We start from the raw sequence: 26,867 nt of genomic DNA on the forward strand, positions 1-26,867 counted from the left end.
GAAACAGGAATTCTTAGTTAGATAGAATTAAGCTTGCAGTGCTGTTGGAATCTTCTGGTAGATGATTAATGAATAGGATGTATGTTTGAATCTTTATACTTTAGAAAAGTGCAATTTAAAACTCATACATCAGTTAGAGTGGGTCTAATTAGAGGCCAGGAAATATTATCGGCTCATATACAGTATTCAAGTTTTCCTTAGTTAAGAAGGTAGATCAATGACTACAAATAGACCATGAGTTGTAAATATCTCTGCTTTCATGTCCAAATTATGCCCAAAATGTATGGTTGTTTAGCGATTTTATTCTTCAAATACTCTTTAGGAAAAATTCTCAATGGAAAGTTATTACATATTTTCCACTAATGAGTAACTTTGGGAACTAAATCTCCAAGGTCAAGAAAGAATTTTTTTCTGTAGGCAAATCTTTTATGATCCCAAGAGAGGTAATTCAAACTAGACTTGCAGACTCCATCATCTGTACTCTCATATATGGTCTCAGCAATGAATGCAAAGGGCAGGATGCTTTTGGGTCTAAGACCATTGGGCAAAGTGGATGTTTCTAAGTTCATCACTCATGAGTGGACATTGGAGAAGTCAGAAGGTAAGTGTGAAATGTGGTATTTCAAGGAGTATGAGCTCATATTTCATAGTGGAACATAGAAGATGTAATATAGGACATCATTCCATTTGTATGTTAGTTTCTAAAGTTGAATGTAAATAATCACACATAAAAGAAAACATGTTTCCCAGTAAATACGCTTCAATGAAGAAATGATACTATATGTTATATATGTGCAACACACACACACACACACACACACACACACACACACACACACACATACACACACACACACACGTTTTAGGAAAAAAATCCAGAATTGAAAACAGAGTGATTTGCTTACAGGTGTTTGAAGCATGAAACTGGAAATAGAAAAGAAGTACAAAGATGAGTTTAAAAGTGATTTAAAACAGGGGGAAAAACCAGATTAGGAAAATGAAGATGAGGCAGAGAGATCAATAGACACCAGGAGAGTATTGTAGGTACCTTGAAAGTCAGACAATGAAGAGTTTGAAGTAAAAACAAAAGATTTTAAATCATGCCCTCTTTTTGAAAAATCAAATTATAACTTAAAGACTGAAGTACAAACCTGACATTGACGAGAGTTATTTTGTGAAATACAAGCATAAGTGCTTGCTTTAAGAGTGTTCAAAATGCATGGAATTAAAACTATTGGATTAGAAAGTAACTAGGAATTGGGACAGGAGCTTTTGGATAAATACATCATAAGAAATAGAAAAATGAGCCAGTAGCTCTAGATGCCAAGGGATCGTCACATATTACTATGTAGCCCATGTGAAGCTAAGTTTTTAGATGTAACCATAAATGCTGAAATAGTTTTCAGAGAACCTTACTACTGAGTCTCAGTTGCCCTGAAATGCAACAGATTCAATATATTTTATAGATGAATAGGTTTGAGATTAATACAATAGCAGTGAGAATGTTTAATATGGGGATTGACAACATGAGTCATGTCATTTCGTGATGGCAGGAAGGATCATCTCTAAGAGTGTGAGTGTAAAAGTAACCTTGTATGAAGATAACCTCCCAATTTTCAGTACAAAGATGGAAAAGTGATATTGCAAGTATGATTGACAGAACAATTCATTTCTCCCCTGCCACCATACCCCTCTTCTACCAGATCCATTTCTTCTCAGTTTCCCTTCAGAAAGAAGCAGCCTACCAAGATACAAAAAACACAAACAACAAAACAGGATAAAAAAAGACAAGGCAAAACCCCTCATATTGAGGTAAGGCAAGACAAAAGGAGAAAAGAGTACCAAGAATAAGCAAAAGCATCAGAGAAACACTTGCTCCTACTGTTAGGATTCCCACCTACCACCAAGCTAACAGCTATAACATATACACTGAGAATGTGGTACAGACCCATGCAGGTCCTGTGCTTGCTGCTTAAGTCTCTGTGAGCCCATGTGCACCCTTCTTTTATTGATTCAGGGTCATATTCTCTTGATGTCCTACATCCCCTCTCACTCCTAAAATCTTTTCTTCTTCTCTTCCACTATCTACTTCTCTTGGGCCTGATTAGAGATTTCTTTTTCTAGAGCTTTCAGTTGAGTTGTCAAGTTGTTAGTATAATATCACTCCAATATTTTTTTGCAAACACTTAATGATGTCATCTTTCCTATTAGCACCACTTTTGTGTGTCCCACAATTTTGGAAATGTCTTTTCATTTTCATTAAATTTTAGAAAGTTTTTAACTTCTTTATTTCTGTCTTGAGACATTTTACATTTACCAGTGAGTTGTTTAGTTTCCATGAGATTGTAGGCTCTCTTGTTTTTGTTATTGATGATATCCAGCCTCAATCCCTGGTGTGCTGATCAGACGCAGGGAGTTATTTCAATTTTCTATATACAGGAAGACTTGTTTTTTGTCCTCCTTTTCATTAATATTTTATCACAAAATACATGTGTGTATATTTGTACTTGTATGTGAACATGTGTTTCAGTGCCCACAGAGACCAGAAAAGAGATTATTAGACAGCTTCAAACCAGAGTTTCAGGTGATTATGTGTCACCTGACTTGGATGTGGAGAACCAAAGTCACTTCTTCTGGACAAGCAGCAACACTCTTAAGTACTGTGCCACCTTTCAAGCCCCAAACACAAATCTCTAAGTTATACCACCCAACAATTAACTTTCATTAATTTCTTCATTTTAAATATACAGATAATATAACTGTTGGCAAGCAGTTGAAGAACGAGATTACATTTCTTTGATTTTTGTTAGTAGTAGAGCCCTGTCTATCACAGTAACACAATGGACTCCTTCCTAGATTTTCATTGTTAACCCATTCTTCTCATAAAAGTAAGAATAAAAACATACATAAGCAGAGAGTACAATGAAGAAAAATGCTGCTGAAGTGTGAAAAGAAGGGAAATCATAATAAAAGAGAAGGAAAGAAAGAAATAAGGATAGAAAGAAAGAAAGATTGGACAAAGTGTTGGAGCGCCCTCTCTGTCAGCTTACATATTATTAGTACATCATATATTTTTCTCCACACTCTTAAGATATTCTTTAGTTTTTTGATGGGTTTTCAAAGCCATTATTTTCTTTGGAGCAGAGTCATGTTTTTCTAATTCTGACTACCCTTGACCAGGTCCTAGGGAGGCAACCTCCAGAGTAGCATTTTATCCTAAAGACCAGTTTTAATTGTTATAAAATTCATCTATTTTGTGACGTTTTTATAAAACAGAAATTATGGCCTCTACCCTCAGAGAATTCACATTTAACCAAGAAGAAAAAAATTACAGAAACCAGAAAAGTTACAGAAATTAGAAAACTCATTCAGAGAATATCAACCTAAGCACCAGATCATACCATGTTTATATTTAGGAAGATGTAAAATGATAAAAGGTAAAGTATTCAATAACAGTTTTTAAGTGGACAAGAAGATAAAATTATGACATAGTTTTGAAGCCCTGATCAAATTTGACTAAAGACGAAAAATTATCAGTTGAGAGGAAGTATGGTGATTAATGTTAACAAGAGTGCATGATATCTGGAGTGAGAATTAGAAAAACTATGGGTCTCCAGCCAGAAAAACATGACTGCCAAGCTAGGGCTGGGACAGGTATGCAGATGCACACCCATGAGTTCCCAGAAACCAGGTACAGTACAGTATATGTAATTAATGTGAAAGATCAGGCACTAGAGGTATTTGGGCAATAAAGTCAAGGCAGAACTGAAATGTTTGCAGCTTGAATAATATTAATTAGAATATAATAAGTCTAGCTAGTTATGCAGTTGATGCAATAAGCTTTGATTAAATTGATGAGAAAATGTCTAGTCAAGGTAAGAAAAGGTGATCAAGGGGCTGAGATGTAGAAGAATTTGTGTAGAATGATGTTCTAACATTGTTTACAAATATGGGAATGAAAGACATGGATGTACCATGTGTTCAAGTCTCACCAGCAGGATGCCTGGAGGACAAGTGTTCTTTTATTGAAATACTAAATGAATAAGAAAATGAAGTACCCACTTTATGATCAGTGTTTGCTATTTTTTATGCCAAGCACTAGCCATACCTTGAAGAGTAAAGTCAAATTTTGCTGTGCTTTGTCATAATGTCTCATTTCCTAACTAATTTTAAACCTTACTAAATATTTCAACAAAATATATATTGTTCTAACCTCCATATCACCAGATATTAATCAATGATGGTACAAGTTAAGTTTGCCGATCAAAGAAACATAAGATTTTCTTGGAGTGAAAATGAGATGGCAAGAATAAACCCTATGGTTTGAAACCATGTATAATCTTTCTCGGGCATATAATAGCTCAGTGAGGCACTGAGACAGTGGAAACTGAGTCTGACTGTGGTGGAAACTTTGGTTGTCTCTTTGATTAGGTAAACACACAAAGATTAGACACTAATGGTTTAAGAAGGGTTATCAGAAGTCACAGACACACACTTCATACATTGTTGTGTGTTGTTGCTCTCTGCTAACTCAGAGTCCATCAGAGGTGTTCTTCTTTTACTTGACATTTGATCCAAAACAAATAACTTTTTATTTTTTAATCTGTAATATTATGTTAGCAACAGAAATTGACCAAGATAGAAAATGGTACTGGGAAGTGTGAATCTTTGTGATAGCTCATTCAGTGTGGGTAGTGAGTCATGATGGAGTTTATGAGGCATTCCCAGGTCAAAATACTTAGAACCTTAGAAGACACACAAGGATGTACACAGTCTCTTTAAAAATGTTTATCCAAGCAACTTCCTTTAAACAAATAAGTAACATGGTTTTATTTTTTGAAGGAACTCCCTTGCCAACATTGTGAACAATGCATTATTTGATGTTAAGTGGTCACAGTGAATCACTCAGGAAACAGCAGCATTTTACTTTGTCTGCTGAAGTTACAACTAGAGTGGTGACTATGGATGGACAGGAACTGTCAGCAAAGCATTAAGCTATGTATTAAGTAAGATAAAGCCTCTGCCTTCAAAGGAATCACAGTCAAAACAGATTCACAGGAAAATAAACACCATCACAGGACATTCTTATTCAATCAAGTAACACAATGGTTAAATAGCATAGTTTTCACCCAGACAATTCCTGGAAGCCACCCAACAAATTGTCCCCTAGAGAAACATTTTTAATGAACTCTATGTCTTGTCCTTCCCTTTTCTGTTTTAGTTTCTATTGCTTAGTAGATGGTTTGAGGAAGACCCATTGCCAAGGGACCAGATCTGTGTTGGTGCCAATTCTTGCCTGCAGTGAGAGAATTGTCTTCATGCCAACTTTGTCTTTAATAACAATACCGAGGATGAACTGCAGTCAGGCTCCTGGCTTTATCCTCTTGGGACTGTACAGTGACCCAGAGAATTGGCAGCTCTTCTTTAGCATCTTCCTTTCTCTCTACTTGCTGGGACTTTTAGGGAACCTGCTACTTCTGTTAGCCATTGGTGCTGATGTCCACCTCCACACTCCCATGTATTTCTTCCTCAGTCAGCTCTCACTTGTGGATCTTTGCTTCATCACCACCACAGCCCCTAAAACACTGGAGGCTCTGTGGACTGGAGATGGATCAATCTCATTCTCTGGATGCCTGTCTCAGCTGTATTTCTTTGGTGTTTTTGCAGATATGGATAACCTGCTTCTGGCAGTCATGGCAATTGACCGCTATGCTGCTATCTGTCACCCACTCCTTTATCCACTTCTCATGACTCCTTGTAGATGTGAGGTTCTGATTAGTGGGTCATGGGGAATAGCTCATTGTGTGTCTCTGATCCATACGTTGTTGCTCTCTCAGTTGTATTATCGTACCAATCAAGAGATTCCTCATTTTTTCTGTGAGTTTGGGCCTCTCTTATTACTTTCCTGCTCAGACACTCACCTCAATGAGGTCCTGATGATGAGTTCGGCTGGAGTTTTGGGAATCAGTGCAGTTGTCTGCATTGTAAGTTCTTATGGTTGTATTTTTTATGCTGTGGCTAGGGTTCCATCAGCACAGGGGAAAAGGAAAGCCTTGGCCACATGCAGTTCCCACCTCTCTGTAGTTCTCCTTTTCTACAGCACAGTTTTGCCACCTACCTGAAGCCCCCATCTAACTCTTGGTCCTCTGGGGAGGTGGTAGCTGCTGTCATGTATGCCTTGGTAACTCCCACTCTGAACCCCTTCATTTATAGTCTGAGAAATAAGGATGTTAAGAGTTCATTGAGATGGATTCTGAACATTGAGAGGTCTCAGGACTAACAATCATCACTCAGGAAGCTGAAAACCCACATCACTGTGACACATGCAAAGTGAGTAAGTTAACACCATGGCTCAAGTGAAAATTACATGATGGCTATGGCTAATCTTCATTGTTAACTTGTCTGGATTTGGAATCACATTAAACACAATACTTTGGGCATTTCTGTGAAGGTATCTCTGGAGAGATTTCACTGAGATCGAAAGTTCTATTTGAATGTGTGCAGCACCATCTGTTTCATAGAATTATGTTAGACTGATAATGGAAAAATTAAAAACATAGCTTACTATCATTATTCATCAGTTTTTGATTGTTGACCACAGATGAAATGTAACCCTTCACCCCACCCTGCTGCCTTGCTTTGCTCATCCTGATGTATTGTTTTCTACTCTCATGAATAAAATGACACTTTCATTCTTAAATTGCTTGTCAGAAGTTTTGCAATAGACAAGTAAAAAATAAAATAACCAATTGGAAAGAATCATACGTTTGGTTTCATACTCTTTAATTTATCCTCTTATACTCATATTCCTGATGCATGAATATCCATTGCAATCATTGCAACCATGTGATAATTTTAAGAATTTTTACCAGTGGTTTAATAAGAACAGCCTCCAGATAGCCTACAGGTTTTACTGCATCTCCTGTTTTTCTCTAATATCTTTTCTCAGGTTGAACCTAGATATCAATGTCAAATCATTTTAAAGGGAACTTAGTGTCCACAGAAGTAAAATCTCAAGTAAGAAGTCAGGAAGCTGGTGAGTCTGACAATAACCCAGGTCAAGAGTAGCAGGATGAGAAAGAATATCTTTTAATAGAGAGTATATTATAGTATTCCTTTTTAAATGATTTATCATTGTTGTCATTGTGTGTATATTTATAAAATTACTTATGACATATCATTTTATGGAAAATAAAATTACAAGTTTCACCATTAAATTTGCATGCTCAAACCAATTACACACAATAGGAAAGAGCTGTTCAAATGTCATACTGCAGTAACATATATGAACATTGCTCTGTATTTGTGTTTGCGTCTTGTTTCTATAATTTTCTTTTCATTAATCATTCACAGCAGTGCCACATACAGCAATGGGTTACAAGGTGGCAATCCAGTACATGTCTTCACTGTGTGATTATCAAAGCAAAGCACTGTTTTGTTGTATTCAGTAAACAACTCACAGTAATTTATATAATCTTTTAAACTAACATCTGAAAATTGTTTAGCTATCATCTTTTCCTGTGCAAAGCTCCTAAGACCTAAAATGCAATTCTGAGAAAGAACATAACTACTCCATTTCCAGCCCATTGTGGGTGACTTTTCAATCAAACAGTGACAGTTAAATAGAAAATCTTCACTGCCCTCCACCTTAGGTCACATTTCAGTTGGTTTGCAGTAGAAAAACCTTCTTAGCTGGACCTCCTGGTTCCTCAAGGTATAGATGACAGGGTTGAAGATGAGGGTGACCATTGTGTAGAGCAGGGCAATGACCCTGGAGAGGAACTGGGAATGGACAGCAGAGGGCGCAGTGTACAAGACCATGAGTGTTCCATAGAATGTGGGCAACACAGCCATGTGAGAGGAGCATGTGGAGAAGGCCTTGGTCCTTCTGTACCCAGAAGAATCTCTCAGCACAATCATCACAATCTGAGCATAGGACATCAAAACCAGCCCAATGGGGAGAGTCAGGAAGACAACAAAGAGAACAAATAGTCACCTGGACCAGTCTAGTATATGAGCAAGCCAGGACCATCATGTGTAAGAAATTTTAGTGAAAGTGATTAATTAGCTTGGGGCCACAGATCCTCAGCTGAGCCATTAGAACAACTAGTCCATCCACCATGATGGGAGACTATGAGCACCAGCCACAGGCACCATTCATGCTTGATCAGGTGTGGGTATCATAGAAGGTGACAGATTTTAAGATAGAGATCATCTTGATAACTATTTTTTGTTTGATTATTATAGTTACAAACAAACATGTGAATTTATATGTATAAGTATGTATGAATGTTTATATACAAATATATATATATTATAATCTATATATACAAATATATATATATATATAATCTACAAAGTCCATTTTTGTTGTTTATGTATAAATAGTTTCAGTGTGGACCACCCTGAATTGGAAAACCAAGTAGTGGATTTATTCATGGGAGACTCTAATTCTTTTTCCTGCAGCAGTTATCAGCTTTCCATAATTCTTTGTCAGTGGTGGGAACCCACACATATTTCCCCCTCACTTCCCTCCCCTTCCCCTTCTCCTTCTTTTTCCTCTTTCTCCTCCTCTTCCTCATTCTCCCTCCTCTTCCTCTTCCTCCTTCTCTTCTTCCTCTTCTCTTCCTCCTCTTCCTTCTCCTCCTCCTTCTTGTTCTTTTTTCTTCTTCCTTTCTTGTCTTCTCTTCCTCTTCTTCCTCATCATCCTCTTCCTGCTCCTTCTTCTATTTAAGACAGGGTTTCTCTGTGTATCGCTGGCTATCATGGAACTTGTTCTGTAGAGGAAACTGGCCATGAACTTGGAGATCCACCCACCTCTGCTTCCCAAGTGCTGGGATTAAAGGTATGCAGTGCCAACACCTGGCCAAGCTATGAGACTTCACTGAACTCCTCATGTGAACCCAGCGAACCCATATGATTTCTTCCTGTGAATCCAGTGAATCCACCTGAGACCTGCTCTCAATAACCTGGCCTTTATTCTTTAATTTGGCTCAATTCAATTTATTACTTATGTGAAGAATCCTATTAAGTTCTAACATCTAGGGTGAATATTCAAAGAGTTCACCATTTGTGGCCATTCTTATTCAAACCTCCACATTCTAGTTCATGTAGCTCATAGCCTTGTGGCCATATTATATTGCAAAATGCATTTAGTTTAATTTCAAAAGCCTCCATAGAGCTGGGCGGTGGTGGCGCACACCTTTAATCCCAGCACTCGGGAGGCAGAGGCAGGTGGATTTCTGAGTTCAAGGCTAGCCTGGTCTACAGAGTGAGTTCCAGGTCAGCCAGGACTACACAGAGAAACCCTGTCTCGAAAAAACAAAAAAACAAAACAAACAAAAACAAAAGCTCCCATAGTCTATCATACTCTTAATACAGTTTAAAATTCCCACATCTAAAGTCTCTTCTGAGACTTGACATAACATTTTATTAGTAATCCACAATAAAATCAAAATTACAAAGCAAATTACACACTTCCAACATACAATGGCATAGAATTTATGTTACCATTCCAATGGAGGAAAGGGCACATAGTAAAATCCTGAAGCATTAAAACTGCTAAAGTAAAAAATCCATACGAGATAGAATACAACTCATCACTGTATTCAGATAACTGCCAACATAGTTTTTAGAGTTTCAGGGCTCAGTCTTCATTCCCTTTCTCATCTTAGTCATTCCCTAGGCATTTCATCAATGTTCAAGACATTACATATAACTCACATAATTCCATATCTGTTTCATTCTACTGTAGATCAAGTGTAGAGGAGATGGGTACATCCAAGCCCATAAAAGATGCATCACTGACAAATTCCAGCCACAGTCTGCTCTCTAGCCTTCTCCTGATCCACCCACAATAGACTCAGTACATTACTGAGGTTTATGGTGTTTGTGTTAGTTTTAATGTTTTATTTCCTTTCAAATTTACAAATTTTCCTCTTTTAATAACACCAAGCAAATCTTATATTCAGAAGCTATTTTTAAAAAGCTGTATTTTCAATACGGAAGTAAATAACTGCTCATAGAATCCTAAAGTTCCACAAGGGATGAAGAAATCCTGATTCCTCTATGTTACAGGTGAGACAGAGAAGATATACAGGTGTAGGGATTAGACTCAGTCCTCAGGGTTGACCTTGCCTGCTCACTTCATCATATTGTGCTGACAGGGGACAGATGTTAGAAGCCATAATGGGAGAAGCTAATAACTAGCAGGTGATAATCCTGAAATGGCCTGCCTTGGATTATTATATAATCTGCAACAAGTGAGCCCTTCTACAGCAAGGTGGTAAAGGACTTATTTTAGGAAAGATTCCTGCTATTAATATGCTTTTTATATTATTATTAAACAACTATAACAATCACTAAGCAATAGCACACCCATTTGGAACAGTTCCCTGCAGGCCCACGAAGATGTACTGTGTTGTAATGATGCTATGTAGACAAATAGATGGCTTCTTAAGTCTTAATGATGATCCTATAAGAATTCCTAAAGTTATATCCATGATTATTAAGCTCTTTTATAACAGGACTGCTATTAGGTCCCCTCTCTGATAGTCAAAACTGCAATGAGAACTCTGCCAGTTTCCCAAGTGTCATCAGTTAACTGCTCTTAGATAGTAATCATACTTTCTCCTTCTCAGAGCACATTCCAAGAGGTTGTAAAACAATTAACTAATGGTCATTAAAAGGGAACTATTGATTTATTACAGGTGCTGGGATAGAAGATAAAATATTGCCTGGGTTTATCTATACAAAACTTCACTAATTTCTTAGCTACAGTTTTAAACCTTCAGTGAACCTGTGGAGCTAGACAGGTGATGGATGTTTAGCCAGATAATTACTCCTAATGGATATGCATGTAAACATTCTTTGTTGTAAACTTCTATTTCAATTTATGATTTGATTTTTGGTGGGAACTTGTGATGAACTTTGTAACATGTGATCATGTATTCTGAAAGATGTATAAATACTGAGGACAAAGAGATGAGAGGCAGATAGAATAGAGAGATAGAATAGAATTTGTTCCCTTTCCCCAGATAGAGTAGAATTTTTCCCTCTCCCCGTGTAGGATCCTTCCATTTTTCCTCTTAGATACCTTTTGCAGGAAACTTTTTACGACTTAGTAATAAACTTTATAACTACTTTTGTAAATGTACTTTTTTTCCTGTGACTTCAGACTACCAGTAAGTAAAAGCCCAGCAGTTCTCTCTGTTTTTAGGAGGTACTAAGGGCCAGAAGCTGCAGTTTCTGGCCTCAGATGATCACAGAAGGCAGGTCAGCTATAGTAGCATAGTAACTTAGATAAGTAAACTTTTATTATATAAAAGCTTTTTTATATATAAACTTTTATTATGTAAAAGCTTTTATTATATATAAACTTTTATTATATATTATTATAGCAACCCTAAATAACTCGTAAGACCAAGTCTTATCCCCCGCCGATGCTCTTCCCCCTCCACTGCCTCAAGAAGAACTGACAAGAAGAAAGAAGATCACTTCCCCCTCCCCCAAGCCAGGGCTGGCCCTGGCAGATAGCATGAGATGCCAACTGCAGAAAGAAAAACTGGGAGATTTGGATTCATAGTAGAGAAGGAGAGATCTGACCACATCCTGTAAGACTCAGTCCCACACAAAGCAGTGCTTTCATACTGGAGAAGAAAACAGAAGACTTTCAGACTATTCCCTGGGAGTGTTGGTACTCTAAAGAACTCAACTCAAAATGTCCCCATGCTTAGAGTCCCTATAACCCAGGACTCTATCCTCAGTTCTACCAAGTGTCAGTTTAGACCTGCAATGCCTTATCTTTCTTAATGGTGAGAGAAGCATCAGAGCTTTAACCAGTGTTCCTGACTGTGGTAGATCAAATGAGACTTGATCAGAGCCCACATGATGGGATAAATTAGGCGTTATGAGCTGGCTGTGTTTCCCCATGGGCTCCTGTCTATTCTATCCCATACCAGAAATCATATCCAACCATTCATACTGGCATTCTTAGTGTAACTGCTGCTTCTTTCACCAGTGGAAAGAAAACAGTTGGCAAGAAGCCTGGAAGGCAGCAGGGCCATGCAAGTCTATGGCAAGCCTTAATCCTAGCCCAAAGGAAGCAACTAGAACTAGGACTTCAGACTCAGGGAGGGATGTGAAAACCTGGTGAGATATGAAGGAGCCTCCTAGATAGTCTATTCTCAGCAGGGACCTTCTACTTTGATTATGGCCTTTATTTCCCATGTTTCCATGCACAGTAGGTTGTCAGCACAGAGACTCAGGCAAGGTGAGCATTTATTTGAGATACTGCTTCCTAGTTTGTGTTGCTCATGATGCTAGATCACTGTGACTTTTGTTAATGTTTGTGAATGCGTATGCATACAAATATGTGTGCTATTACCTATTTTATAGGATAAAGTGGCCTCTCTGATAGTTTTAGATACTTTAGTAAACATCTCTTTAAAATGTAAGTAAATGTCTTTACATGAATTAAAAAAAATATTTTTCCAGAATTGTAATTTTGGAATTTTGATCTTTTTAAAATTTAATCATTTGAGATTTAGATGGAAATTGTTTAAATTGTGTTTGGAGTCTGTCTGTATGCAATTGGTTCACATCTGTAATCCCAGCACTAGTGAGGCAGAAATAGGAGAATCCCTGCAATTTACTGGCTAGCTGTTCTAATCACATTGGTAAGATACCACCCCAAGAAAAGATAGAATGAATAGAGGAAGACACACAGTACTGATCTCTGGTTTACAAAGACACACACACACACATACACACACACATACACACAAGAACACACATGCACATATGTATACACATGTATAACATGCACACATATACATATATACATACACACATACATGAACATACATACATGTTTTGAGCACATAGCTACATTATACACACAAGCACTGTCTTAGGATTTCTATTCTTGCACAACGATCATTATCAAGAAGCAAGTTGGGGAGGAAAGGATTTTCCACCTTACATTTCCACATTACTGTTCATCACTAAAGGAGTTTAGGACTGGAACTCAAGCATGTCAGGAAGTAGGAGCTGATGCAGAGACCATGGAGGGATGTTACTTACTGATTTTCTTCCCCTGTCTTGCTCAGCTTGCTTTCATATAGAACCCAGGACTATCAGCCCAGGGATGGCACCACCCACAATGGGCCCTTCCCTCTTGATCACTAATTGAGAAAATGGCATACAGCTGGATCTCATGGAGGCATTTTTTTTGAACTGAAGCTCCTTTCTCTGTGATAACTCCAGCTTGTGTCAAGTTGACACACAAGACCAGCCAGTACAAGTACCTACTTCTTACACTCATAAACAGACAATAAAATACAATGATAAAATAAACAATTATTTCATTTGAGATGTTGGGCCAAAGGTCTTCCCAGAGAAGAGGCAGGGGCAACTCCAACTAAAACCTAGAGTTCATAGGTGAGGAAGAGCACTCAGCCAACCCTTTTGCTTAATGGTGCTCCTTCTCTCGCACATCATAGCATTAGTGATCACACCTCCAAGGAGAACCAGACCAGCAATGGTGATGACAACAGAGGATTGACAACAGAAGATCTTTCTGGGAGAGGATTGGAGGATGAGGGTCCTAATCCCCAGTTCTCATCCCTGATCTTGATCTGGGCTCCTTCTTTCCTTGACTCTATTACCCTTATCCTACTACATTTCAGGGCAAGAGGCTCTGTTAGCCACTCATGGTATACATAGCATATGTATTTCTGCTCCTCTCGAGAAGGCACCACCAGAGCTACCCACTGCTTGAAAGTTCCATCCCTTTGTGAAGGCCTCATTTTCACAAGCTCTGTGTCCTGGGTCAGGTTCTTCGCATCTCTGTCAGGTCAGGATCATGTCAGCAGGGTAGAAGCCCAGAGCTCAGTACTTCCGGATAAAATCTCCTTCAAATCTAAGGTGATAGGCCACATATGCCATTGAGGGTTTTGAGGAAGAACAATTGGAAAATTTAAGCATTTTACATTCTTTTTGTGGAGTCATTGGGGCTCAAGTAAGCATCTTTGGAATGGACAGGGTAAAAGAGAGGAATGCAAACACCATATGGGAGCCTAGATTCAGGTACCTAGCATGATCCATTCCCTGGAATGTTCAAAAAATCAAGGTGGACAGTTTTGTCAACTTGACACAAGCTAAAGTCATATAAGAGAAGATAACCTTCATTAACAAAATGGCTCCAAAAGATCAGGCTGTAGGCAAGCCTATAGGTCATTTTCTTAATTGGTGATTGATGCTAGATTGATGCCCAACACACTGTAGGTGGTGCCATCACTGGGCTGGTGGTCCTGGATTCTATAAGAAATCAGGCTGAACAAGTCATAGGGTGAAAGCCAGGAAGCAGCACTTCTCCATGCCTTGTAGATAAGCTGTTTGACTTTCATTCCTGACTTTATTCAGTGATGAACAATGCTGGAAGAGTAAGCTAAATAAACCCCTTATTCCCCAACTTGCTTTTAGTCATGGTGTTTCTTTGTAGCAATAAAAACTCTAAGACAGAATCAAGTAGGAGTCTTTAGATTTCCCATCTCTGGTCCTGATGGAGTTGAGCTGAGAGACTCAGCGTCAGTGGATTGTGGCCTCCAAAGACATTGGGGGTGGGCAGAGAACCAGGTCTGAAAGAGGCCATGGTCCATAATGAGCTGCAGACTGAGTGGAAGTGCTTGGCTGTTTATTCCGGAGTGTTTTCTCCTTCCATCCTAGAACAGATTCAACTGTTCTGAATGTAGGGTCAGCCCTGAGGACAGTCACTCTCTGATGTTGGATCAGGAAAGCGAGTAGCACTCTTCCTCCTCCCTATGCAGTATTCCAGCTTATCCAGTATTTTCTCCCTCCCCAGACATCAAGGGCCTCATTTGTATGGTTGAGGGGATATTTATGCTTACTAAAAGTAGTTCCTAGTTGTTCCTCACATTTGCTTGCTGCAGAGTTTCCTTTCCATATTGCGAAGCAGCTGTAGGCACTCTCCCTCCCCACATAGGCCCTGAAGTACTCTGCTGTACCATCTGACTCTAACTTGCTCTTCATGATCTGAGCCACCATGTCTGCTGCAGTCCAGGAACTCAGGTCCTCATTCAGAGTGATGTAATCTGAGCCATCATATACAGTCTGATAGTGTGCTCCAAGAAGGCCCATGTATGGCCCTATCTCGCAGACAACCATCCACTGCAGGATATGAGAGCCTGACAACAACAAGGGTGTTTGTCAGCCTTGGGCTAAGTCACTCTGCTCCACCCAAAGACAGGATTTGGACCTAAACTGAAAGTGAAAGCTGTTCAGGGTTTCTGAGGGCTCAGTTTCCCACCTCCATACATTGAACCTGGGATTCAGGGCTGGTCAGGCTAGGCAGTGGGACATGTAGGAGTCCAACCCAGGCCTGGAGTCACTCACTGCTTTCAGTCTGCTTGTAGTAGCTGAGCAGCTTCTGAAGGTAAGCTCTGGTTCTTTGCTTAATGTTCTTGACTCTGAGTTTCAGCTCCTCCCAATACTCTAGGCCTTCCGACTCCATCCAGGGCCTACTTGGCTCCATCCTTGGAAACTCCTTATTGCTATCACAGAGCTGAAATGGCCTATCATCCCTGTAGTCCACAGAAATGTACTGTGACAGGACAGTTTGGAAATAGCACATTGAATGTAAGCCTAGGAGAGGTGCAAGGTGAGATCAGGAACCTTCTCTGAGAATGCAGGCAAGTACAAGAGTGGTGGTGGGAGATTGATGGGGGTAGGCAGAACAAGGAGCACAGGGCAGGGTAGGAAAGAGATCCTGAGGATCTGGTCTCAAGCCCTTGCTCCTCCTCTCTGAGGGTGTTTGTTACTGGACCCCTGAGCCCACTGGGACCTTACCACTACCATCAACAGGAGAGCATGGTTGTCTGAGGTCCCCATTCTTCCAGTGGTAATGCTGATTGGATTATAGGTACTCACCACCCAACTGTAATGAGAATTGAGGAAGTGTCATCAGTATCCATGCAAAATACCAGGCAAAGTTTAAGTTACAGAGAGGTAAAATCTCTGAGGAAATGGAGGAATCTCCAGTGCTGTTTCTCCCGTCCTTTGAGTCTCACCAAAAAGGGTCAAATGTGTAACATGGGCTTTGCCCTGACTCCTGTTCCCCTACACTAAGTACTTAATGCCATGTTTCCTAGGGCTTGTCGAATATTTCAGGATCTCTCTTTGTTCTCCAAAACAAATAAACAAGCAAATGTTTTTTGTTTATTTGTTTTATGTATACTGAGGTTTTGTTTATATGTATGTCTGTGCTCCAAGTGAGTACCTGGTGTCAGGAGAGGTTAGAAGAGGATATCTGATCCACTAGAACTGGAGTTAGAGACCCTATTTATTGCCACATGAGTGCTGGAAATAAAACCCAGGTCCTCTGGCAGATTCCATAGATAACTTTTATTGGATAGGTCTGACAATAATTATCACATTTGGGAGTTAGACTGGTTAAGGTCCTTCTTGAGGATGTACACTTGTAAATCCAGTCTAAGGGAAGAGTAGCCATAATGGGCCAGCAATTCAAGGTTTTCCAGCTAGGGAGTTCAGTACTGAGATAAGGGAGGAAGATAGAAGGACCAAGAAAAGATGGGGAGAAACAGGAAGGGAAGGAGTTAGGAAGGGAAGGGAAAGGAAGAAGAAAGAAAGAGAGAGAGGAAGGGAGTGGGAGGGAAAGGAAAATGGGAGGGAGAGGGAGAGGGGGAGGGGGAAGCGGGAGGGGGAGGGGGAGGGGGAGAGAGGGAGAGGGAGAGGGAGAGGGAGAGGGAGAGGGAGAGGGAGAGGGAGAGGGAGAGGGAGAGGGAGAGGGAGAGGGAGAGGGAGAGGGAGAGGGAGAGGGAGAGAAAAGTATGGAAGGGAGAAAGTCCTATGTATGGCTCTTATTAACAGAAAAATGGAAACCTTGATTCCATGGGCAGAGCACAGTCTCCCACTCTGTAAAACATAGTTTTAAGATGGGAGGTCTGCTATCTGGTCACTAAACACACTAGAAAAGGGATCCTCAGTTTCTCTTAACACATTCACTGGTGCTCTGGTGAGAAATCTTCCAAGAGGTCTTACAATCAAACCTTTTGGTTATTAAGAGTGGAAGCCCCCAAGTTTTTCTTAGCTGCAAGCTTTAAAGTCCTCCTTCCCACTGGGGATCCAAGCAAGAGTTCTTGGAGTCCAAGTACTCACAGGAAGCTGACTTGGATGCAGATTCATTAACACAGTTGGCAACTTGGATGCATTGTAGGGAAAACAGTTCTGGAAGGTAGAAAACAAGGATAGCATGAAAACAAATGTACTGAGATAAAATCTAATGAATCTATTGACTTTAGCGGTTTGATGAATTGACATAAAATATATTATTACTCAACTCACACTCAGAAATATTAATAAGTTAAGATGAATATCATATAAAATTATATGAACAATATATTATATTACATTACTAGTACACATTAATTATATAAATATACAAATATTATATGTCATATAAATATTATATCTTACATAATATTTAAAATTATATAAATTATTTATTTTAATTATATAAATATTATGAATTGTATAAATATTATATACAAACTATATAAATACTATATAAATATTGTTAAAATTAATTAATAATAATAGCACTGTTTTAATAGGCTCACATTCCACTAATGTCAAGTGTTTATATAAATACCAGTCCCCACAGGTAAATTAGCTAAACACTTAGCCCCATTGCTCAGTCTCCATGTTATTATTATTTTTTTTTTTGAGACAGGGATTCTCAGCCCTAACTGTCCTGGACTTAGTTTGTAGATGAAGTTAGTCTTGAACTCACAGAGTCCTCCTGCCTGTCCCTCCTGATTGCCGAGATTAAAGGTGTGTGCCACCATGCCTGGCTCAGTCTCCACGTTTGATCATAAATGATCCACAGTGTCTATAGAACTCAGCTTAATTTTTAGTATATTACTCTATGTTTCATGACGTTTTGCATTCACTATATGTTGGATTTCTCAAGGACTGCTGTGGTGCTTCCCCATCTTTAACATTATTACCACCTTTTTCTCTCTTGAAATTGTCAAAGGATTTTTACCAAAGTTTTGATTCTTATGGGAAAAGACACTTGGACAGAATGATTCCTTGGAGAGAAAACCCCAAGATGTTAATGCCCAAGATGCTGCTGGGAAGTATGAGAGGATTCATTCTGGTTTTCCCTCTGTCAGAACACAAAGTAAGATCTGCTGAGATTAGGTATTACAATCATGAGTAGGTTCTTATATGCATTCTAAAGTATGCACTACAGCTTAGACTAATGGGCAAACGTGATATTGTGAAAAAAATGTCTTTCATTTCCCCCTATTCCTATCTCTCTCTTTCCCTCTTTCCTTCTCTTCTCCCATCCCTCACTCCCTTTCTTCCTTAGACAAGGTGTCCTATAGTCCAAAATAGTGTGGAAATCTCTCTGTGGTGCAGGTGAGCTAACTCTTTGAACTCTTTATTTTAAAAAAATTAATTCAGTTATTTGTTTACTTTACATACCTATCACAGTTTTTCCTTCCTCCTTTCCTTCCAGTCCCTCCCTCTTCTATCCCTTCCCTTTCTCTTCAGAAAAGGGGAGCCCTCCATTGGATATCAACCTGCCTTGTCATTTCAAGTTGCAATGAAGACCAAGCACATCTCCTACTGAAGCTAGACAAGGCAGCCTAGTTAGAGGAAAAGGATCCAAAGATGAGCAACTGTTACATATGTGCAGAGGGACTAGTGATACTCTTCCTCCTGAGATCTTGGCTTATGTGGAATGTGCCTTCACATGGACTTTTAGAGTCTTCCCCCCAACCCTGATTGTTTTAGTAGAAAAGTGGCTATCAGCTTTGCAGCCATCTTGAGCCATATACCCTGACATGAGACTTGGATTATAATAGCCTACAACAGCTGAGCACACTCTGATAATCTTGGTTTAGATACCTTGGGTGTGTGAGATTAAAGGTATGTGAGATTAAAGGTGTGTAACTTAGAAGTGTAGAGATCAGAGTTAGAGATAAGACCTAAGGGCATGATTATAGGTGTGACTTAGAGGCATGGCTTAGAAGTGAGACACATAAAAGGCAGAGACAGAACAGATCAGGGAATCAGAATCAGACAGAGGAGACAGAGAAGAAGACACTTCAGAGAGTACAACTTGGAGTAGGAATTACAGGCACTTGGAAGAGAACTTGGAAGAAGTACTGACTTGGAGCACTAGGGAAGGCACTAGGACTAGGAACTTAGGACTTAAGACACTTAGAGGAAGAGAGACTGAAGAATAAACGGGATTGAAACACACTCTGTCTGGACTCCATTCTTTGAGTTTGTCCTCTCTCTCTCTCTCTCTCTCTCTCTCTCTCTCTCTCTCTCTCTCTTGCTGAATCCCGACCCACGGACAGGAGTGGCAGCTTGGACCTGGATACAGTGGCCGCCAAACGTGGGGCAGCCTGGGCCTCAACATTTTGCTCATGACATTTTTGGCCGCCCAAATATGGGGCTAGTGCAGCTCTCAACATTTTTTGGCGCCCGAACAGGGGCTCAAGCTCGGGTCCCAACACTGATAAAAGGAAGTTCAGACCACATCAATGGGTGAGTGAGAGTAATTGGAGTCCATCTTTGACTGCAGTTTGTGAAAATTACATCATAGAGAGTAGGCTCACTGTACAAGTCACTATCTGGAAATCTTTTATTTTCCTAATTTGTAATTTTTTTTTGGCATACACCCTTGGTGTGTTTGGAATTTTCAGATCTCAGGATAGGCTGTGTGACCAAGCATATACTATGTTGTAAATACATGGCAGGGAGTGTATGACTTTAGTGGATCTGGTGGTGGAGTTGGGCACTTGTATTCATGCAAGAATGAGAGGAGAGAAGAAGAAGAAGAAGAAGAAGAAGAAGAAGAAGAAGAGGAGGAGGAGGAGGAGGAGGAGGAGGAGGAGGAGGAGGAGGAAGAAGAGGAAGAAGAGGAAGAAGAGGAAGAAGAGGAAGAAGAGGAAGAAGAGGAAGAAGAGGAAGAAGAGGAAGAAGAGGAAGAAGAGGAAGAAGAGGAAGAAGAGGAAGGAGAGAGAGAGAGAGAGAGAGAGAGAGAGAGAGAGAGAGAGAGCAATGAATTATAGGATTCATCCCCTAGTATCTGTTAAAGTCAATGGTCATCAGAGAAGTAGGTTCTGTTCCAGTGCTAGTAACAAGTTAGGTTGTATTTGGTGGTAAATAAACACATGACTCTGTAGGAGTGTTTTTAGTAGGATAGGGAGGACTCTATTATCAGAAAAATTAAAATAATTTGTGAACTATGGTATGATATGTTTCTTACATCACTTCTTTTATGTAACCCCAAATCCTTGACCATATGTCAATTAGTATGATTTATGATTCTTGGGATGCTCCGCCATCAACAGTTACATTTAGAACATTTCTCCTACACATGTGTTCATGGCAGGCATTTCCTTGGTGTCTGTGTTGACTGATAATGTAATGAAATTTCCATAGTGCTTCTGATGCTAACTAATCTGAATATGTTATACAGGACAATAAAATGCCAAAACAGAAGGCACAGAGAGGTTAATAAACTGCTGCAATTCATCACTCTAATGATTACCCAGCTGCCCTTACACTCATCAATTTTGTGTTTGTATTTATGTCTTCATAATTTCATCATGTGCCCTTACAGCTACCACTCCACTGAAAGTGCAGAATAGTGTGTTCATGTGGATCAGTCATTATTCTTTTTTACATCCTCAGCCATACATGTGCCCCTTCTTACACCTCATTCTACAATGTTGGGAACTAGCACTTAGTAAGATTTTTAGATCCCTTTATAATTTTCTGATTCTGATAGAGTTTATCTTTGTTGAATTTTCTCTATTGTGTATTTGCTTTTTTATTGTAAAATTCCTGTTATTCCTGTTACCTTTTCCATCTTATTTTCTTCAGGTTCATATTTGAAAGGACAGTTTGAATAGTTCTGCTTTCTGAAATAAACCAACCAACCAACCAACCAACCAACCAACCAACCAACCAACCAACCAAAACACAACAAAAAAGATTCCAAGCTTTTTAAAAACCTCAGTCTATGTTTGACTTAGTAAATGTTCAATGTGTCCCAACAAAATCATGAATCCTTTTATTTTTGTGTTCAGAGATTTACATGTGTTAACCAAATTGTGAAGTTATATTGTTCAGGTTTTCATATTCTTACATACTCTTTGGCTGTTTAGTCAGTTGTATTGAGAGGAATGTAAAAGAATCTCCTGGTTGTAGATTTGACTACATATTCTTCATTCTTTTAACTTTTAAAGCTATTTACTGGGATATTCTGGATCACTAACTCACAGAGACTCTTCTGTAGGAGGTAGTGGAAAATAGCTCACATTCTTTCCCAATGCTTCAACACAGTCTGAGGGCTCCTCCTTCTATTGAACTTGTGTGGTTTCTTTCTTTTTCAAATGGCAATTTTCTTTGTTAATTTACTATGTCCTTCCCTTCACCTCGGTGTTTACTTTATGCCTTGTCTTCTTCCTACTAGCTCCCCTCCTTTCAAGGAAAGTATTGTGGGGTACTTTTTTGGGCTGAAAATAGGGTGTTGTCATATTTCTACAGCTCTCAGTATTTCAAGACTTTGCACAGCTACACTCATAGCCCCACAGCTGTGCTGCAACCCTGTAGTGCTAATTACTCTACATTTCCTTTACTTAGATGATATTTGAAGTTTGTGGGTTCTACCTTCCCCCCCCTCTCTCCCTATAATTTCTGTCACCTTGTCTTTTCTATTTGTTTTTCTCTCTTCTGCTATTAAAACATGGTCTCACATTATAGCTTAGGCTGGTCTCAAACTCATAATGCTCCTTTTTTTTTTTCTTGAAAGATTTAGGTCATCAAGGAGGATGTAGAGGTTCATCATTGACTGCTTGGGTTCAGAAGTGGAGAAATTTTCCCTAGGCCATATCTGTATGACTCTCAAGACCTAAAACAGGAGGTAAATCATTATTCCCTTAGTCTGTGTGCTTTCAACAGGTTCAACCCTTGATTTGAATGCTTTGTATGAGGTTATAGTAAGGTCCTGTGAAAAGTGCCCTTATGTATTTGTCTTAGTCCTAGCATGCTTCACTTATTAATCAAAAACCATTTTACAGGTTCAGAATTTATCAGGCACACCAATATCTAACTCTGTTGTAAGTAAATGATTCCATGACTCCTAAATGTTATTTACATAGAAGCTCACCCTAAGTTCCTCCATAGAGTCAACATATGTTTCACATAGTACCTTCAGAGTAATGTTTTAAATTCAGAAAAATAGAACACATTATTTTCCTTATGTTTCCCCTAGTGATGGAAAACTCCACTTCAGTGGATGAGTTCCTCTTGCTTGGCCTGACCAGTGTTCAGAAACTGCAGCCCATCTTTTTTGTGATATTTTTAACCATTTACTTGCTGAATTTGGTTGGAAATGGAGTTATATTAATGATCATCACTCTGGAAAGAAGACTCCACTCCCCTATGTATTTCTTCCTAGGAAACCTTTCCTGCCTGGATATTTGTTACTCTACAGTGACTCTTCCCAAGGTTCTCGTCAACCTTCTCTCAAGGCATAGGACCATATCTTTCCTAGGCTGCATCACTCAGCTCTACTTCTTCCACTTTCTGGGAAGCACGGAGGCCATCTTGCTGGCTGTCATGGCCTTTGACCGTTTTGTGGCCATTTGCAGCCCACTCCGCTACACTGCTATCATGAATCCTCAGTTGTGCATTCTGTTGGCAGCTGCGGCCTGGCTCATCAGCTTCCTCTATGCTCTGCTGCATTCTGTCATGACTGCTCACCTGAATTTTTGCCACTCTCACAAACTCAGTCACTTCTTCTGTGATGTTAAGCCCCTCTTAGAAGTGGCCTGTGGCAACACAGTACTGAACCAGTGGCTTCTTTCTGTTGTCACAGGAAGTATATCCATGGGGGCCTTCCTCCTCATACTCTTCTCCTATTTCTACATCATCGCCTTTCTTCTGTTCAAGAACAGGTCCTACAGAATGCTTAAGAAGGCTTTGTCCACTTGCACCTCTCACTTTATGGTGGTTTGTCTTTTCTATGGACCTGTTGGTTTTACATACATTCGCCCTGCCACAGCATCAGCCTCCTCCATGAGTGAAGATCGGATGGTGGCCATCATCTATAGTGCAGTCACCCCAGTGCTGAACCCACTGATATATACTCTTAGGAACAAAGAGGTGATGTTGGCTCTGAAAAGGAACTTTGGGAAGAAGTTGTTTAAAGGCAACCAGCTACGTGGAGGAGACCAATGACATGCATATCTTAAGTACATGAAGATACTTCACTCTAATAAATGATGAGTTAACTTGATTTTTTCCCCTCTCTTGGGATTTATAAACATTTCAGACAAGACAGGCAGTTGAAATCACATGGGAATAAACAAGAAAATTCCACAGTATTTTAAAATATATATTTTAATGTGTTAAGGGTTTTCACAATATCCACAGTACATATATCAAGGTAATTAAATGCTGTAGAAATTTTTTAAAAGACAGGGGGGGACAGAGAGAGATGGGACCAAGTTCTTGATATATATTAAACAACTTGTTTGGCCTTTGCCCTTGATTCCTGGAATAGAGCTTTGAAAGTCTTAAGTAACCTTAGTAACTCATAGGCCATTTGACTCATACCTGACTCTGTGTTAACAACAGGCTTCATGGTAGGCTCCAATAAATCCTCAGATGGGAGGTTGGTTACAACAGAAAGATTATATGATTAGATATGGAAAATGGGACTGTTGACAGTAGCTTAATTCTTTAGTGAGGGAGGCTAGAGATTAAGTTCAGCTATAGACCAAAAATCCAAAGTAATAAAGCTATGTAAGGAAGTCTCAGTAGAAACTCAATACTCAATGTGAGGTTCACATGTTTGAACATTCGTGTTTGAAAGGATTGCGCACCTTAAGGACCTCACAGAACTTTCTCTGTGTCTTTTCCACCAGCTCTAATGTGTATCCTTGTCTATGATAAACTAAAATCATGAACATAGCACTTTTCTGAGCTTTGTCAGTCTTTTCTGAGACAGAGGAAAACTATCCAATTGCAAGAAGGAAGAAATGTATCGTTATAACAACATAGAACTGGAGATTAATGTTAAATTACATATGGCAGGCATACAAAGGCAGCAGGGTGGTACTGTGAGAATACAATCTATTTGTGGGTAGAGACATGCCCTACTTTCCTTCCTTAAGGGTTAGTCTAGTAGGGCTGGTTAAGAACCCGGCTAGGGACTAACCCCAAGAAGGTGTTTTTCCTTAAGATAATGTGCGTTTCCTTCCCAGAGTTCTTGTTCACTAGTGTAGTCCCTGGAGCCAAGTCTAGCCCTTCATGAGACTGGGTTGGGTAGGCCACCTTTTGACTCCCTATTCAGAAAGGTGTAACTGTTTATTTTTCTTCTCCTAGTCTTTTTCTTTTGGATGCTGTCCAGAGACTAAGTATACTTTTAAACTCAGTAAGTAACTATGACATTTTAATTGCTTGCCTCAAGCAACATGGCTTTTGTTTCTTCATATCTCCATTTCTTTCTTTCATTCATTCCTGTCTTCCTTCCTTTTCTCCTTCCTTCTTGACAGCTGTGAGATTTGCAACTTGCCTTCTTGGTTGTTCAGGTAGAGGAATGTTCTTCTTCAGTGATGTAGACACCCACATGTTATTGACACTTTTGTAGGCAGGCTTCACACATACTTTTATAAGCAACACTGTTTCTTGGCTTACCAAGTTAGATTTGGAGGTAACAATTCTTTGGCCTGTTATTAGTGTCCTATATGAGGGAAACAAGTATTTGTTTTTTTTCTTGTTTTCCCAGAAAGTTAATGAAGCATGCAACAATGAGTTTGAGAGTAACTTCTGTATTAGCATAGTTTAAAATATCTTACTAAAATTTAATTAACAGATAAAAATTTATATGTTTATTATGTATAGTATGGTGTTTTGTGTAAATTCACAGTGGAATGAATAAATAAAGCTAATTAATATGTATGTGACTTTATGTATTAGAAATACCAAGTCACAAATAATTTTTGAGGAGTATATTTAATGTCTATTCTTTTATCAACTTCTAAGTATACAATTAATTGTTGTAAAATTAAAGTTACTCTGTTATACAAAATATCCCAAGTCTCTTACCTAATAAAAATTCTTCTTACCAACACCTCTCCTTCCCTGGCCAGCCTTCTGCCCACATCCTGGGGTCTACGCACTGCATAATTTGGACATGGTGGAAAGGCCTTTAATCCCTCAGTTTAGCAGATGCTCTTACTGCAGATACTCTGTGAGGATCCTATCCTTAACAAGTGAAGATAACCCCCTTTGTAATTATATTGTCATAATTTCAGTGCCTTTTGAAACACTCTTCTTTTCTACCTTCTGGATTTGGTCTATTTATAGATGGTATAAAATTCATCTTCAAAATGTAGAGAGCATGCATACAATAATTTTTATCATCTCCTTATTTCAACAGTTCATATGTAGCCTTAGGAATCAGCATCACTTATTGTTATCTGGAAGACTGAATAATATTCTATACTGTTCCCAATGTCTTTCTAGTTTTTTATTTATTTATTTTTAATGGTATATTTATTTTTATTTATGTGCATTGGTATTTTGCCTGCATGTAGATCTATGTGAAAGTGTCAGGTCCCCTAGAACTGGAGTTATAGACAGTTGTGAGCTGCCATGTGGGTGCTGAGAATTGAACCCAGGTCTTTTGGAAGAGCAACCAGTGTTTTTAACCACTAAGCCAACTCTCCAAGCTCCTACTCTTTCTGTTTTAGTCCTATTTTCATCTGTAAAGCCGAGTGATCCTTGGAAAATAACCACATAGAATCTGTTGACTTATAACAGCCACACTCACACAAATTATTCTTCTGCTCTGTTTTAGACCTACAAGACTGGCTGTGCCTTTTATCTCTCAATGACTGCTCACCAATCCTAGCTCCTATATCTCTCTAGAAAATAGCTGATATCCCCTAAGGGCATGAATGATCCCATTGCTCTGAAAGACTGTCCTGAAGACACTCTTATGACCAATTCCTTCATATCTGTCCTTACAGCTGACCTTTCCAAGAAGTCACTGAAGTGAACACTGAAGACTCCAGTAACAGCCATCTTCCCTGCACTCTGGATATCTTTCCCTGTAACATTTACCTCCTCATAGTGGATCACCAACCTCATTTACTACTCTGTAGTATATACCATGTGCCACTTCCCACTAGAATCCATGCCCCCCATGACTGGGTATGGGGTTTTTAGTTCATTTTTTTAAAATCCTATATGCCAAAATTTTAGTATAGATACCCTCCCACTCCTCGAGACAGGATCTTTATTGATTGAGACTTAGGCCAGTGTTTCCCGGTGGCTCCTAAAGAACAAGATCCTCAGCCTGAGTTCAAAGACACATGTGCTCTCTTTCTCTTCTTCTCCCTGTTCTTTTTCAGGCAGTCTTCACATCCCACAGCTCATCCGAACACAAATATTTAGCTTATCTAAGTATTTAGGAGATTAAGGCAGGATGATTGGAAGTTCAAGGCTAGTCCGAGGCATATTGTAAGAATCTGTTTCAAAATAAATTTGTACCATGTGCATTGGTAAAAATAAAAGAGAATACTTGACTTATAGGGCTGGCTTTCCATCTACATAAAAATTTTAAAATGCATACACACACACACACACACACACACACACTGGAATTGAGCAGGGCTGAGATCCTTACTTTCGCACATGGTACTGACAATAGACGGATACTTGGACACAGTCAAATGCTACTTACAGAAAAAGAACTCAGGAGGGAGTAATGGGGGAGAGATTTGCAA

General features: G+C 39.2%; 1 protein-coding gene and 3 pseudogenes across 3 annotated transcripts; 2 read left to right on the plus strand and 2 right to left on the minus strand.

The window, feature by feature from the left end:
* The first annotated feature begins 466 nt into the window (after nt 1-466).
* Nucleotides 467-6,740, plus strand: LOC117724859 (olfactory receptor 1f45-like; annotated as a pseudogene). The gene is made up of 2 exons (XR_013105214.1): nt 467-601; nt 5,222-6,740. The product of XR_013105214.1 is annotated as an olfactory receptor 1f45-like (transcript).
* A 913-nt stretch (nt 6,741-7,653) lies between these two features.
* Nucleotides 7,654-8,261, minus strand: LOC117724297 (olfactory receptor 11A1-like; annotated as a pseudogene).
* A 5,173-nt stretch (nt 8,262-13,434) lies between these two features.
* Nucleotides 13,435-15,909, minus strand: LOC117724298 (patr class I histocompatibility antigen, CH28 alpha chain-like; annotated as a pseudogene).
* Nucleotides 15,910-18,202: 2,293 nt separating this feature from the next.
* LOC117724849 (olfactory receptor 12D3-like) lies at nt 18,203-25,138 on the plus strand. 2 transcript variants are annotated; one of them, XM_076916914.1, is made up of 3 exons: nt 18,203-18,465; nt 21,881-21,991; nt 22,343-25,138. In XM_076916914.1, exon 3 carries the CDS (start codon nt 22,345-22,347, stop codon nt 23,308-23,310), a length of 966 nt encoding a protein of 321 aa, XP_076773029.1. In that variant the 5' UTR covers nt 18,203-18,465; nt 21,881-21,991; nt 22,343-22,344; the 3' UTR covers nt 23,311-25,138. The 2 variants fall into 2 exon arrangements, with proteins under 2 accessions (XP_076773029.1, XP_034380687.1); XM_034524796.2 differs by lacking the exon at nt 18,203-18,465 and adding an exon at nt 19,259-19,605.
* The last annotated feature ends 1,729 nt before the right edge of the window (nt 25,139-26,867 follow it).

Source organism: Arvicanthis niloticus, chromosome 20 (genome assembly GCF_011762505.2).
Source record: "Arvicanthis niloticus isolate mArvNil1 chromosome 20, mArvNil1.pat.X, whole genome shotgun sequence".
Lineage (NCBI taxonomy): Eukaryota > Metazoa > Chordata > Mammalia > Rodentia > Muridae > Arvicanthis > Arvicanthis niloticus.

Coding starts and splice junctions, on each gene's coding strand:
- LOC117724849 (XM_076916914.1), top strand. CDS start 22,345: ATGGAAAACTCCACTTCAGTGGATGAGTTCCTCTTGCTTGGCCTGACC.